General features: G+C 41.9%; 1 protein-coding gene across 2 annotated transcripts in view; it reads left to right on the top strand.

Annotated features, from left to right (window-relative positions):
- Positions 1-10,943, top strand: part of LOC126335386 (MAP7 domain-containing protein 1-like) — a 136,673-nt gene extending 125,730 nt beyond the window's left edge. Inside the window, exon 5 of one of the 2 annotated variants that reach the window (XM_049998607.1) lies at positions 10,567-10,943. In XM_049998607.1, coding sequence (XP_049854564.1) covers positions 10,567-10,655 — 89 coding nt within the window. In that variant the 3' untranslated portion in view covers positions 10,656-10,943. The remainder of the gene's footprint in view (positions 1-10,566) is intronic. The other variant, XM_049998608.1, reaches the window with a different exon arrangement.
- Positions 10,944-15,344: the final 4,401 nt, after the last annotated feature.

Here is a 15,344-nt window from a genome sequence, read left to right as displayed (position 1 = left end):
GATTGTCCTAAATGCTTTCTCCGAAAATTATTTCGAGCAGTTAGTCCACGAACCCACGCGAATTGTAAATGGTTGCGAAAACACACTTGACCTCTTAGCCACAAACAATCCAGAGCTAATTGAGAGCATCATGAATGATACAGGGATTAGTGATCACAAGGTCGTTGTAGCTAGACTCAATACCGTTTCTTCCAAATCCACCAGAAACAAACGCAAAATAATTTTATTTAAAAAAGCGGATAAAGTGTCACTAGAAGCCTTCCTAAGAGACAATCTCCATTCCTTCTGAACTGACTATGCAAATGTAGACGAGATGTGGCTCAAATTCAAAGATATAGTAGCAACAGCAACTGAGAGATCCATACCTCATAAATTGATAAGAGATGGAACTGAGCCCCCATGCTACACAAAACAGTTCCGAACGCTGTTGCAGAGGCAACGGAAAAAGCATGCGAAGTTCAGAAGAACGCGAAATCCCGAAGATTGGCTAAAATTTACAGACGTGCGAAATTTGGCACAGACTTCAATGCGAGATGCCTTTAATAGGTTCCACAACGAAACATTGTCTCGAAATTTGGTAGAAAATCCGAAGAAATTCTGGTCGTATGTAAAGTACACAAGCGGCAAGACGCAGTCAATACCTGCGCTGCGCAGTGCCGATGGTACTGTTACCGACGACTGTGCCGCTAAAGCGGAGTTATTGAACGCAGTTTTCCGAAATTCCTTCACCAGGAAAGACGAATGGAATATTCCAGAATTTGAAACACGAACAGCTGCTAGCATGAGTTTCTTAGAAGTAGATACCTTAGGGGTTGCGAAGCAACTCAGATCGCTTGATACGGGCAAGTCTTCAGGTCCAGATTGTATACCGATTAGGTTCCTTTCAGATTATGATGATACAATAGCTCCCTACTTATCACTCATATACAACCGCTCGCTCACCGATTGATCTGTACCTACAGAATTGGAAAATTGCGCAGGTCGCACCAGTGTTTAAGAAGTATAGTAGGAGTAATCCATCGAACTACAGACCTGTATCATTGACGTCGGTTTGCAGTAGGGTTTTGGAGCATATACTGTATTCAAACATTATGAATCACCTCGAAGGGAACAATCTATTGATATGTAATCAACATGGTTTCAGAAAACATCGTTCTTGTGCAACGCAGCTAGCTCTTTATGCGCACGAAGAATTGGCCGCTATCGACAGGGGATCTCAAGTTGATTCCGTATTTCTAGATTTCCGGAAAGCTTTTGACAGCGTTCCCCACAAGAGACTTCTAATCAAGCTGCGGGCCTATGGGGTGTCGTCTCAGTTGTGCGACTGGATTCGTGATTTCCTGTCAGGAAGGTCGCAGTTCGTAGTAATAGACGGCAAATCATCGAGTAAAACTGAAGTGATATCAGGTGTTCCCCAAGGAAGCGTCCTGGGACCTCTGGTGTTCCTGATCTACATAAATGACCTGGGTGACAATCTGAGCAGTTCTCTTAGGTTGTTCGCAGATGATGCTGTAATTTACCGTCTAGTAAGGTCATCCGAAGACCAGTATCAGTTGCAAAGCGATTTAGAAAAGATTGCTGTATGGTGTGGCAGGTGGCAGTTGACGCTAAATAACGAAAAGTGTGAGGTGATCCACATGAGTTCCACAAGAAACCCGTTGGAATTCGGTTACTCGATAAATAGTACAGTTCTCAAGGCTGTCAATTCAACTAAGTACCTGGGTGTTAAAATTACGAACAACTTCAGTTGGAAAGACCACATAGATACCATTGTGGGGAAGGCGAGCCAAAGGTTGCGTTTCATTGGCAGGACACTTAAAAGATGCAAAAAGTGCACTAAAGAGACAGCTTACACTACACTCGTTCGCCCTCTGTTAGAATATTGCTGCGTGGTGTGGAATCCTTACCAGGTGGGATTGACGGAGGACATCGAAAGGGTGCAAAAAAGGGCAGCTCTTTTTGTATTATCGCGTAATAGGGGAGAGAGTGTGGCAGGTATGATACGCGAGTTGGGATGGAAGTCATTAAAGCAAAGACGTTTTTCGTCGCGGCGAGATGTATTGACGAAATTTCAGTCACCAACTTTCTCTTCCGAATTCGAAAATATTTTGTTGAGCCCAACCTACATAGGTAGGAATGGTAATCAAAATAAAATAAGAGAAATCAGAGCTCGAACAGAAAGTTTTAGGTGTTCGTTTTTCCCGCGCGCTGTTCGGGAGTGGGATAGTAGAGAGATAGTATGATTGTGGTTCGATGAACCCTCTGCCAAGTACTTAAATGTGAATTGCAGAGTAATCATGTAGATGTAGATGTAGAATTTAGTACTTTTTCATTAATTATCCATCTCGTCTTCACCACTCTTCTGCAGCAAGGCATTTCAAAAGCTTCTATTCTTTTTGTCTGTACTGTTTGTAGTTCTGAGCACTATGGGACTTAACTGCTATGGTCATTAGTCCCCTTGAACTCAGAACTACTTAAACCTAACTAACCTAAGGACATCACAAACATCCATCCCCGAGGCAGGATTCGAACCTGCTATCGTAGCGGTCGCGCGGCTCCAGACTGTAGCGCCTAGAACCGCTCGGCCACTCTGGTCGGCTTTTCCGACGTGAGCTTCAACCTTTCTTTCAGTCTTCTATATATGGTTCATGTTAGTATTTTGTAATCATGACTTATTAAACTGTTGGTTTGGAAATATTCAGTACCTGTCCTCTCTGGAACTTGAACTACTGCATTCTTCTCGAAGTCTGGAAGTATTTCGCCTCTCTCAGTTGTCTTTCACACACTCCTGACGTTTGGCTCACCCAGGATTTTAATGATTGTGAGGGACTGTCGTTTACTCCAGGTGCCTTGTTTCGACTTAGATCTTTCACTGATCTTTTTTTTTTTTCTAAATCTTATGGAACTTAACTGCTAATGTCATCAGTCCCTAAGCTTACACACTACTTAATCTAAATTATCTTAAGGACAAACTCACACACACATGCCCGAGGGAGGACTCGAACCTCCGCCGGGACCAGCCGCACAGTCCATGACTGCAGCGCCCATAGACCGCTCGGCTAATCCCGCGCGGCTCACTGATCTGTCGAAGTACTCTCATAGTATCACATCCATCACATCTTCACTTACTTTCTCCTCCATTTCCATAGAACTGTCTTCAGGTTTCTTGTTCTGTATTGGTGCAACGACTGGACACTCGCTTCACGTAAGAATTTTTTCCGTGCTCGCCCGTCCACACACTTCACTGCCGGAACTGGCCGTGACAAGGGAGACGGGCCGTGACCGCCAAGCAGCGCGCACGCATCTGTAACAGTGTCTCGCAATGTAATGTTCAAATACAGTCCACCTTTTGCGAATCATGTATTTTCATTTCACCCGCCTTTCCTTTTCATCGACTGATATGGATTCGTTTGGACTGTGGAAAGAGCGAGGCAGCCCAGAATTTACTGCGCGTTTTGCGTTTGCCTACACTTCTTTATATTGCGTTTCGGCCTTGTCTTCTTTGATTATTACCGGCTTGAAATCTGAGCACTTGATATTCATACAACTTTGCTTCTCTTTTCTGCGGAGATTCCTTTAATTTTTACATTTTTCACTCCTGGCCAATCTTATTTTTTACACACCTATATTCCCTTTGGCCTGTTTCATTTCCTGTTCTGTTGTAGTTAATTAAATTCACTGTGTCGAGTGCTACCCAGAGATTTCTGCTGGACATTGTCTTTTTTGCCCATTTGGCCCTCTTCTGGCAGCATTATATTTCTCATAGCTACGCAATCATTTTCTGTTGTATATATCTCTCCTGTGTCACTCACTAGTTGGCTCATGTTTCCTTTGTAAATTTCAACAATCGCTTGGTCTTTCATCTTACCCGTGTTGTATGTACTTAACTTCCCCTTTTGTGCAATTGTTATGTTTACATCGTGACTTACTTGGTTGCTTGAGGGATACATGCCGCTCATGCTCTTTTTGCAGAAGGGCAGTACGCAATCAAAATCTTCTATCGCAGTGAAGTATAAGTATTTTATTATTGCGAGAAGCTATGGTACGTATTCAACCGTCACAAGAACATCAGAAAAATCTTTGTTTTAAATACATTTATACTACACAATTTTTTAGGACATCAAGGAAATTATTATATGCCTGAATTACATAGAGGGTGAGGTACCGACGACAGCCCCCTCCCCCTAAATATATGTAGTTGCGATTATCGGTAAGCTATAGCCGACAGTGAGGTGAATTTTCCATTAACACGTGACTTTTAACGTTTATAGCTGCTGGATTGTGACAAGAACTTTGTGTGTATTGATGGAACTATATACATTTTCTGTGACATTGAAAAGAGCGTTCGTAGAGAACATAAAGGACATAACTTGGTCAAATAGTAATGAGATGTCTAAACCAAAAACCAGTGTCCCACTAGCAGGAGGAAACAAAAATCAGACAAACTTCTGCTGCACTGTACCAGATTTAAGAAAATACGTAACGGATCTTATGTTTACTGTGCGCCTGAAGTTCAAGTTAATATCATTTACGGCGAAGGTCGCCAGACTGTTAGAGCAGAGACGCGGTTGTTCTGATAGCAAAAAGCCCTCACGCTCTCTCTTTTCAGACATATAATAATATTGCAGGAAACTGGGAGTGCGAAGAATGAAACAACTGATGAGAGAAACTCGACTAAAATTTTAGCTGTGATAACATCTACATATACATTCCGCAAGCCACGGAACGGTGCATGGCGGAATGTAGCTTGTCCCACTACTAGCCATTTCCTTTCCTGTTCCATTCGCAAATGAAGCGAGAGGAAAACGGCGGTCTAAATGCTTCCAGAAGAGCCCTAATATGTCTTATCTTGGTATTGCTTACGTGAAATGTTAGTTGGTACGTTCGAGGTATTTCTGCTGTCTCCCTCAAATAGCGGTGCTCTAAATTTTTAATAGAGCCTCCCTCCATGGATTCCCATTTGAGTTCGCGAAACATCTCCGTAATACTTGCGTGCTGATCTAACCTACCGGTAAGATATCTAGCAGTACGCCTTTGAATTGTTTCGAAGCCTATCTTTAATCCGAAGTGATGGGGATTGCACAAACTCGAGCAGTATTCAAGGACCGGTCGCGCTGGTGTTCCGTATGCTGCCTTCTTTATAAATGAACGACACTAAAATTCTCGCTTTTAACCGAAGTGGAGCGCTCGATTTACCTACTACCGTCCTCACATGGTCGTCCCATTTCGTACCGCTCTGCAACGTTACGCCCAGGTGTTTAACCGACACTACTGTGTCAAGCTGCGCACTGTTAATTGGATTGGTTTTGCTACTCACACCATAACACGACGACCTCGGAATTGTACTGTTGGCACTACACACGCTGATAGATGACGTTCACCGGCCTTTCGCCATACCCAGCCCCTCCATCGAATCGCCACATTGTATACCGTGATTTGTCAATCCACACAACGTTTTTCCACTGTTCTATCGTTCAATGTTTACGCTCCTCACACCAAGCGAGGTGCCGTGTGGCTTACGAGCAACCGCTCGTCCATGAAATCCAAGTTTTCTTACCTCCCACCTAACTGTCATAGTACTTGCAGTGGATCCTAATGCAGTTTGGAATTCCTGTGAGATGGTGTGGATAGATGTCTGCCTACTACACATTACGACCCTCTTCAATCGTCGGCGGTCTCTGTCAGTCAACAGACGAAGTCTGTCTGTACGCTTTTGTACTGTATGTGTTCCTTCACGTTTCCACTTCACTATCACATCAGAAACAGTGGACCTAGGGATGTTTAGGAGTGTGGAAATCTCGCTTACAGACGTATGACACAAGTGACCCGATGACGTTCGAAGACCCTGAGTTCCGCGCAGCGCCCCATTGTGCTCTCTCACGATGTCTAATGACCACTGAGGTCGCTGATATGGAGTACCTGGTAGTAGGTGGCAGCACAATGGACCTAATATGAAAAACGTATGTTTTGGTGGGTGTTCGGATACTTTCGATCACATAGTGTATAATGACTGCAGCAGCAGCCAAAAGACAATCTCAACTTGACCATGGCTCAGGAGTACTAGGCCGAAAGTTTGTAGACTTCAGATAACTTGACGTGGCTGGAAGTACGAAAGAATCTTATCAGTACCATTCATTCATATACGATTTTCATTACAGTTATTATTGATTGCTGACGAAACATGGTTCGTTGTGATAATACAAATATTTGGTGGAAGACTGGGGAAAAATTAAATCAAGTGACGCAAAGGCAGCACGACCAGACCTCTAGTGTGCCACCTTAGTTGGCTGCCATAACGCTGTTGCTCGCCCGCTGGCACTTTCACAAGGCATTCAACATAATGCCGAAACTCTGAAGTTCGATTTCTCGAAAATGCTTCAGAAGCGCATCGCTGTAGATCAGCATTCGATATGTCTAACAAGGAAACGTTACTAACTTGACCTCATATTTTAAGGAGACAATAACACATGTGCAAGATATCAGTCCACTCGAAAATTTGGGCCGGTCGTTGTGGCCGAGCGGTTCTAGGCGCTTCAGTCTGAAACCGCGCGACCGCTATGGTCGCTAGTTCGAATCCTGCCTCGGGCATGGATGTGTCTGATGTCCTTAGGTTAGTTCGGTTTAAGTGGTTCTAAGTTCTAGGGGACTGATGGTCTCAGCAGTCCCATAGTTCTCAGAGCCATTTGAATCATTTTGAAAATTTGTGCCATAATTATGATAACACGACGTTACGGCCTCCTGAAAGTGCAGCTTTCCAACTTACACGTGCGTTGCTTGTTTGTAATCGCTCCTCTCCAATGCAGCCTCCTAATGGTCGAGTGCGAAGTAATGTACACAGGACTGAGTAAGAAGTTTGTGAAATACTGTTTTGACATTGGTAGCACTCTTTGTACACTGTAAGAAAGTGTACAGTTTCTAGCCTATAGATGATGCCAGAGACTTCTTTGCCATGAACTTTTTATTTCGAGATTTGCAAATGCAGCGCAAATAACAAACAAATTAGTGCTTCATTAAACAAGTAGTGTGGGACTATATAATTACCGACGGAAAAACGCTCCTATCGGAGCACAAAAAATACAGATATGTTCCTGTTTATTTAAAAGACGCTGACTAAAAAGTGCGGTACCAGCTGCCTCATTCCACCGTCCTTAGCGCCTTTGTACATTTTTCCAAAAAAATTGCCATGCGAACATATTCGCGCTCTTTTTAACATGCATCTAACCTCGGACTTCTACAAGCTCCCCTAACTGCGGCCCCCTCACCCAGAAGTCCATTGCTGTAAGTCGCTCATACCCATCCACTCCTAGTTGTTCTTTCTCACTCACTCGCTCAGCCCAGTTCATTGTCATTTCCTCTTATGTCTCTCTATCATTATCTCCTGTGTTACACAGCCCCCTTTGTTTTGTCCTACTACTGCAGTCTCCTCTCCTTGTCACTGCCTCCCTCTTGTCCTCTGCTAATATCTCATTCCTTCCTTCCTACTGCTGCTGCTTCTTCTCACTGTCAGCATCTCTCTCTTTTTCGTTGTCATTGTGATACACTCTGTCTCTCATTATCGCTGCCTCTCAACTATTATCACTTTCCTCCCTCACCCCCTGGCACTGTCTCCTTCACTCTTTTCCTAGCACTATTCTCTCACCATCAACTCTGTTCCACTGCCACTGTGTCCCCCTCTTTCTCTCACACTGCCATCGTCTCTGTCACTCTTAACGCAACCACTGTCTACTATCTTCCAGTCTTTAGTAATATTCTGTCGTTTTGCCACCGCCACTCTCATCTTCTCTGTCAGCATAGAAAAGCGTGAATATGTTCGCATGCCAAAATATTTGGGAAAATTTTTAAAGGCGGTGAGGAAGGTACAATGAAGCAGCTGGAACCCCACTTTTCAGTCAGAGTCTTTTAAATAAACAGCAACATAGTCAAATTTTTTTGTGCTCTGTTAGGAACATTTTTTTCCACTGGTTCCATTCTTTTCCATGCCACAGCAGGGCATATAACTTGAAACCTCCCCTTAAAAAAAAATATGAAAGACTGTGCTGGTACACCTCTTACGTTATTTGATTTTCAAACAGATGAGCAAACTGAAAGTACTCAGGCATTTCTATCTTTACTTATTCTGATCAACACTAAACTGACACACAATATTTTTAGCGCAACGCAATCTGACTTTAAATAATCCCTACAAAAGAATGGCCCTGACTAACATTAAACTATACCTTTCACGAATCACTTACCTCACAAAATTCTTCGTTACTCGAACTACTGCAATATAGCGAGCGCCAATACTGCCAGCTAAATAAAAGATTCAAACTACTGAAGGGACTAACCACTGATAGGCATAGTTAGCAAATTAAAGATTTAAATAGACAAAAAACAATCTATTTACCTTAATAATATTCAAAAGTCATCATATATATATCAGTTCATGATATACAGTATTACAAATTTACTCTTTCTGATGGACACACGTCCAGATCGTCCGTTCTCAAAATTCTGCCATCTCTCTCCTCACATCCAAAACTGCTGGCGGCTCACCTCCAGCTGCGCAACGCTACGCGCTGTTCACATCCAACTGCCCAACACTACAATAGCAAATATTCTAACAATGCGAACCAGCCAAAGACTTTACACAGCACAGTCAGTGATTTTCATACAGAGCGCTACGTGGCGTTACCAACATAAAAACCTAAACAACCTACTTACAAACTAATGTCAAAAGAAATTTGTTGATCAGTGACATTTAAGTAGTTTACATGTGTGAAACTAATTTTACACCTCAGATCGGTTTTTACGCGCACAATATTTTTCACCGCGTTCTTCAGTTCTACATTATGGTGTTCCCAGATGATAACAGAGACACTTTACAGCATATTTCCTCGTGCTACAACGCTTTATAAACAACGTTTTCGCCTCATACTAGATTTTACGTTCATATTTTAAATGTACATGTATTATAACTTTGACCCTCTGCATCGCGGAAACAGATGAAGACATGAAGAAAATTTTCGAGGTTGTTCGAGATCGGGATATTAAAAATACATCGTAAAAATTATAGCCATTTGTTATGCACAGCTGTCGCGGAATAAGCGGCTGGGTTTTGGTACCCAAGAAACAAGTTTTTCGAATGTTTATCGATAACAGACATAGGTTATTGAAAATGATGAGATGTCTCTTCTACATAAATGAGATAAATTCCTAGATAATATACCGTAAAATTTGAGCAATTGTGTGTGGTTAGTTTTTAGATTTCGCCTCATACCGGAAGTAGGGTAACTTTGAACCTCTATAATTTGCAAACACATAAAGATATCATGAAAATTTTCAAGGTTGTTCGAAATCGGGATTTTAGGAATATATCGCAAAAGTTTCAGAAATTTGCTGTGCATAACCGTCTTGGAATCCTCGTCTGAGTTTTGACCCCAAGGTGAGGACGAAAATACAGTAAAAAGATCCTCCTGGTGGAATTTTCCGAGGAACCAACCATGGACTAATTGTTCTTCTGGAAGTCCCGTCACGTCCATCGTAGACCACATCAAATGCAAAAATAACCAACCACTGTGCTAGATTTCTCTAAGCAAGAGGAAGTACGTAATATTCGTATTTTGGCCCTATACTGTAGGATGGTGCCACTAAAACCATCCTTACGTTGGGCGTACAAATGGCCCCTAAGCCCAAGGGCTACCCAAAACACTGGACTTTACCTTTTTATCACCAGCAGAGCTCGAGGTACGAGCACCAGAAAATCCCGTTTTTATGCGCGGCATAATCATATTTGGTTCCCATGCTGTGGTATTTATGCCGATAAACATTGCCAGTGTGCCTTTATTTTGTTTGGAGTTTAAAGCTGGCGTTGTTGAAGTGAAGTATATTTGCAAAACATGCGCTTTCTTGAACGTGATAGGCATAATTAAATTGTAAAACAAAAGTAATTAACTTCATTTTATAAACTTCAATTTGAGGTGTGTGTGTGTGTGTGTGTGTGTGTGTGCAGAATATCAATACGAGAAAATTGTTACACAATATGGAACTGATATATGCTTGAGATTGATGTATTTCGTACTCATATTACGCACTATTTTGTGTGTGGAATAATATGTATTTTCGAACAAAATTTCAAAACACGTTGGCCAGATGTGTCCACCTCCACCCTCCTCTTCCGTCGTCTACATCGTTCCGCGTTCGCTGCATAGTTCTTATCACTTGGACATTAGTCGGCTGCATTGGGGAGAGCGATTAAAAAACAAGCAATGCGTGCGAAAATATAGAAGCTATATTTACAGAAAGTCATAACTAAGTACTGTCAGAATTATAGTCCACATTTTTGCCCGGAGTCGATTTCAGGGACTTACGTTTTGTAAGTGTGCTATTTTAGCTTCAAAAATAAGGTCAAATTGGTAATATTTAATTGTAAATATTTGCTACAATCGCTGGCAAAAGGTGAGTAAAGCTGGTAACCACTGGGTGTATGCTTCCATTTCGAGAATGCTCCTTTGAGTATGCTGTGCAGAAAAATCTCGTCTGCTATTTGTCCACCATCGAGGTGTTTTCTCGTTATCTTGTTCCCAGATGATCTGGCGCCGTTGCAGCGGATTGTCAACAGCGCAGGGCGAAGATCAATGGTGGATGATACGATGCCTCCAGGCCTCGATGACTAGGATGGAATATAGAAGTTCTGCACTCAGGATTCGCTGGAGGCTGGTTCTTCCTGTGACGGAAACGACTGAGCAAAGCTTCTTCGTCTCTAACGCGCAGAAGATGTTTGTCGTCATATCAGTAAAAGAAAATGTCCTGAATCGTTGAATTTAGCGGGTGTTAAACTTCTGTCTGCTGTCTAGGCCAAGGTGTCATGTATATTAATCATACTTTAGACCTTTTTTACCAGCGCTTATTATACTGTGTGAACGCTGTAAACATGTGTTCTGTTATAAAATAATCCTGGAAGGGATTTCTTTTTTTTATTGGTAGGATTTAACATTGCTTGTATAAACAGGCTGTATTAGAATGAACAGATGACCAGACGAAGATAAACCCTCTACCTAAGATAAAGCTCGTGAGCAAGTGCCTCTCAACACTGATTAGACTTACTGTTCTAAAACGCCAAACGTGTAACTAATTGGACCAACCGTTCTTAAAGTCTAAAGGTGTAATTTCTTCCAACACTTCGTGAGGCATGAGGGTTTGTTATTATCCAGTATCTGATCGTTTTGATAATGCCTAACAGGCACTTTAGGACACGTACGAACTGTACCATGAGTTGCTGGTGGGTTTTCAGCAGGTCAGTTCTGCAAATCCATTTAATTTTCTGGAAAATACAATGCAAAGGTTATTACTTTACTGACACGAATATTTCACATTGGTGTAGGAAAGGTGAAGACGAAAAAATAAAAAAGGAAAAGAAACATGTACGCTGAACTTCGCTGTAGACGCAACACATAACACATCGTTCCTGACCGCACTCTTGGGCTAAACCTGTGGCTGTTGTGGGCTCCACAGCCGGTTTATGGAATCTGGGTAAGGGGGTTTGTGCAGCCCAGATATTATGGACTGCATTTAGCCTAAACGTTCAGGATGGGTTGTTGCTGAGCTCTGCTACCCTAGCTAAAGGGCTGATGACTCCCATGAACACAAATGGTTTCCAACATTTGTTGGAAATAAATTTTGGAAACGTACAGAAGGAAGCTGCACTTAACCGTAGAATGCTGTGAGTGTGAGCAAGAAATGGCTAATGAAAATGTCTGCATTGTGTTCGTTCCTAGGTTTGATCGACCGAAACAATTTTGTGGAGCAGCTGGGACCTCGCGAGATTAGGTATTGATGGACAGCTCTCGGGTTTGTAGGAAGGGAGTTGTGGGCTCTGTGGGGTGGAGGTGATGTTCCAAGAGTGTTGAGAATACCAAACTGGGAATGAGTGATCCCCAGTTGTTCTGCGCGCATGGAAAGAGTTTGTTTGTAAGTGCGTTCCCGTGCGCGGACATGGAGTACTGCTTAAGCTGGTGATTTTGCAAGTTAGGTGTCGCATTTTTAGAATTATGAATAATTTAAGTTCGAACTATCACACAGGATTTTGTGGGTAAAGCAAAGAAATACTACGATTTATTGGCACAACACAGAGAAAATGGAAGTACTCTACTAAAGACACTGCCCACACTATTCTAGTACGCCCTCTTCTGGAGTATTAGTCTGCAGTGTCGAATACGCATCAGATAGGATTGATGGAGGACGTCGAAAAAGTTCAAAAAACGGCAGATCGTTCGTTATTATCGTGAAATAGGGGAGAGAGTGCCCCGGATAAGATTCACGAATTGGGGTGGCATTCATTAAAACAAAGGAATTTTTCCTTGCGGAGGGATCTGCTCATGAAATTTCAATCACCAGCTTTATCTTCAGAGTGTGATAACATCTTGGTGTCCATCTACATAGGAAGACATGATCATCAGAATAAAATAAGAAAAATCAGAGCTCGCACAGAAAGATTTAAGAGATCGTTTTTCGCGAGTAGAACGGTAGAGAATCCTTCTTTCCAGAAGTGCTAGTTCTACAAGGTTCGCAGAAGAGCTTCTGTGTTTTTTGGGAGGTAGGAGACGAGGTACTGGGAGAACTGAAGCTTTGACAATGGGTCGTGAATCGTGCTTGGGTGGCTCAGATGGTTGAACACTTACCCGCGATAGGCAAAGGTCCCGAGTTCGAGTCTCGGTCCGGCACACAGTTTTAATCTGGCAGGAAGTTTCGGTAGAGAAATAGCTTAAGGGTGGTTCGATGAAACTTCGGCCAGGCACTTAATTGTAAACTGCATGGTAGACATGTAGATGTAGATTACTCGTGGATAAAAGGGAGGCTGGCGACCCTTACTTTACACGTGTAGCAGTGCAGATGATTAATCGGTGTCCATCAGTAAACGTTTCCGATTAGATCTGCTGAGGAAAACGTCGTTGTTTTGTCTGGTGTGCCGTGTGCTAGCGTTATAACTGCGGAAACAGGGAATACGGGAGTAGGCATGGAAGCTCCGGGGAGGACGCTGGAGAGACGTATCCAACACTCCAAGCCACGTACCTCTCACCAAGCGTCTGACAGCGCCACGCACGTTCATCAGAGTATCATAAGCTGCGCCACGATTTATAACTCCATCACCATCATTATTGTTCTACCCTAGCGCTGGTCTTCTCACAGCATAGTGCTGTCTTTTGCTATCCTCTTCGTTTTATCATAATTGTTTCTTATCCTATCCTTACACTGTCTACAATTTCGTGTCTTATGCGTCCTCTTCTTCTTCTTATTCTTCCATTCGCCATTCCTTCCATAGCATCTATCAGTAAACAAGCTCTTCTCATCCATTGTCCAAGCCAATTGTTTTTCCTCTTCCTGACTACCTTTAAAATTTCTCTCTCTTACCCTGCTCTTCCGTATTTCCCACTTTGTCTACCCATTTTATCCCTTCCATCAGCCTTCAAATCTGCATCTAAAATGCTTCTTCTATTCTTCTCTCTTTCCTAAGTGTACATGTCTCAGTTCCGTATAACGGCACTCCTCTTATGAAGCACTTCGCCAATCTCTTCCTGAGGTCCCTGTCTATGCATCTATATAGATACCTCCTCCTTTTATTAAATAACTCCTTGGAAATTACTATATGTGTCTTCAACTCCTTATTACATCTCACGTTGTCCGTAATAATGCTTCCCAGATATCTGAAAGCACTGACTTGTTCTGTATCTTCCTGTCCTAACTTTATAGTTTTTCCTACTTTTCTTGCAGATATTACCATACAATTTGTCTTTTTCTTATTAATTCTCACTTCGAATTCCTCACAGGTCTTATTTAATTGCTTTAACATTCCAGTCATAGTTCTTTCCCTCTCTGCCAATAACAACAAATCATCCACAAATCGAATACATTGTATCTTTCTAACTCCAATCCGCACTTCTCTATTTCGTTTCACACTTTTTGAATAATACGCTCCAAATATTTTTTAGACAGTACTGGGTAGAGACAGCAGCTTTGCCTCACTCCGCTTCCTATCGTACTTTCCTCTGTCACATCATTCCCAATCTATACTCGTATTGTCTGTTGTAGGTATATGTTTTTAATCAGTCTTCTATACCTCCAGTCAACAACATTCTTCCTTAGAACATCGATTAATTGATTCCACTGTATTCTGTCTAGGGCTTTCTCCAAGTCAATGACAACAGTATAAACTTCTCTTCTTCTTTCAACATATCTCTAACCTATAATTCTCAGCAGTCCATTTGCATCTCTTTTACCTTTTCCTCCCTTAAATCCATACTGTTCGTCTGTTATTATTTTTTATTTGTAGCTGTGCGACCGCGCCCGTAGGACGCAGAGTCTAGCCTTGTGCTTATTGTTTATGACGTCATGCCTGCTGAACTATATGTTGCACAGTGATATAATTTTGCAGATGGCCTACGTTCAGCGGTATTTGTGGACACTGTGTGGTGCAAAACGTGTTGCAAGAGGAGTTAGTAGCTACGAAGTAACTGATTTAACGTCATGCACAATGCGGATTTTTTTGATGCGTATCACTGTTTATGACGTCATATCTCCTCAAGTATGTGTCGTATAGTCTTATAATATTATACGTAGATTCATAAACATTTGTGGATATTGTGTGAGAAATATGCTCTGAATAGAGTTAGTATCAAAGAAGTTATGAATTTAAATGTCATTCATGATGCGACAGATTTTCACTCATCTCACTGTTAATGAGTCAGATCTCTTGAGCCATATGTCACACAATGATATAATTTTGCTGTTACGTTCAGTGCTACATGTGCATATTGTCTGCAAAATGTGTCACGAATACGGTTAGTAGTAATGAAACAATAAATTATATCGTCATTTCTCATGCGATACTTTCAATTCATAAACAGCGAAAAAGTAGTAAGCGATAAACTTTTTTCCTTTCATCATTTTGCAGCGCTTGTCAGCGAGAAAAAATTCGTAAAGATTTGAAAATATGTGTAAAGTTTGTTGCAAGTCCTTAAGTGACATCACTCTCAACTACAGAGTGAATAACGCCTGAGAATTCATGCGCCGTGGGCAACGCTTCTTTTTCACCCACATCACAATCCCATTAATATGTTGGTGGTTACCCCCACAGCGATTGTTACTTGACAGTAAGGTATATGTGTACCAAGTTTGGTTGAAATCGCTCCACTGGTTTAGGAAGAGATGTGGGACACACACACACACACACACACACACACACACACACACACACACACACACATATATATATATATATATATATATATATATATATATATATATTTTCATAATATGAATAGATAAAACATTCTCACACTTTTCCTCAAAACACTGACGGGGCTGTC

Source organism: Schistocerca gregaria, chromosome 2, assembly GCF_023897955.1.
Source record: "Schistocerca gregaria isolate iqSchGreg1 chromosome 2, iqSchGreg1.2, whole genome shotgun sequence".
In the NCBI taxonomy this organism is placed as follows: Eukaryota; Metazoa; Arthropoda; class Insecta; order Orthoptera; family Acrididae; genus Schistocerca; species Schistocerca gregaria.
Note: the sequence above shows the minus strand (reverse complement) of the source record. Positions and strands in the feature narration are given on the sequence as shown.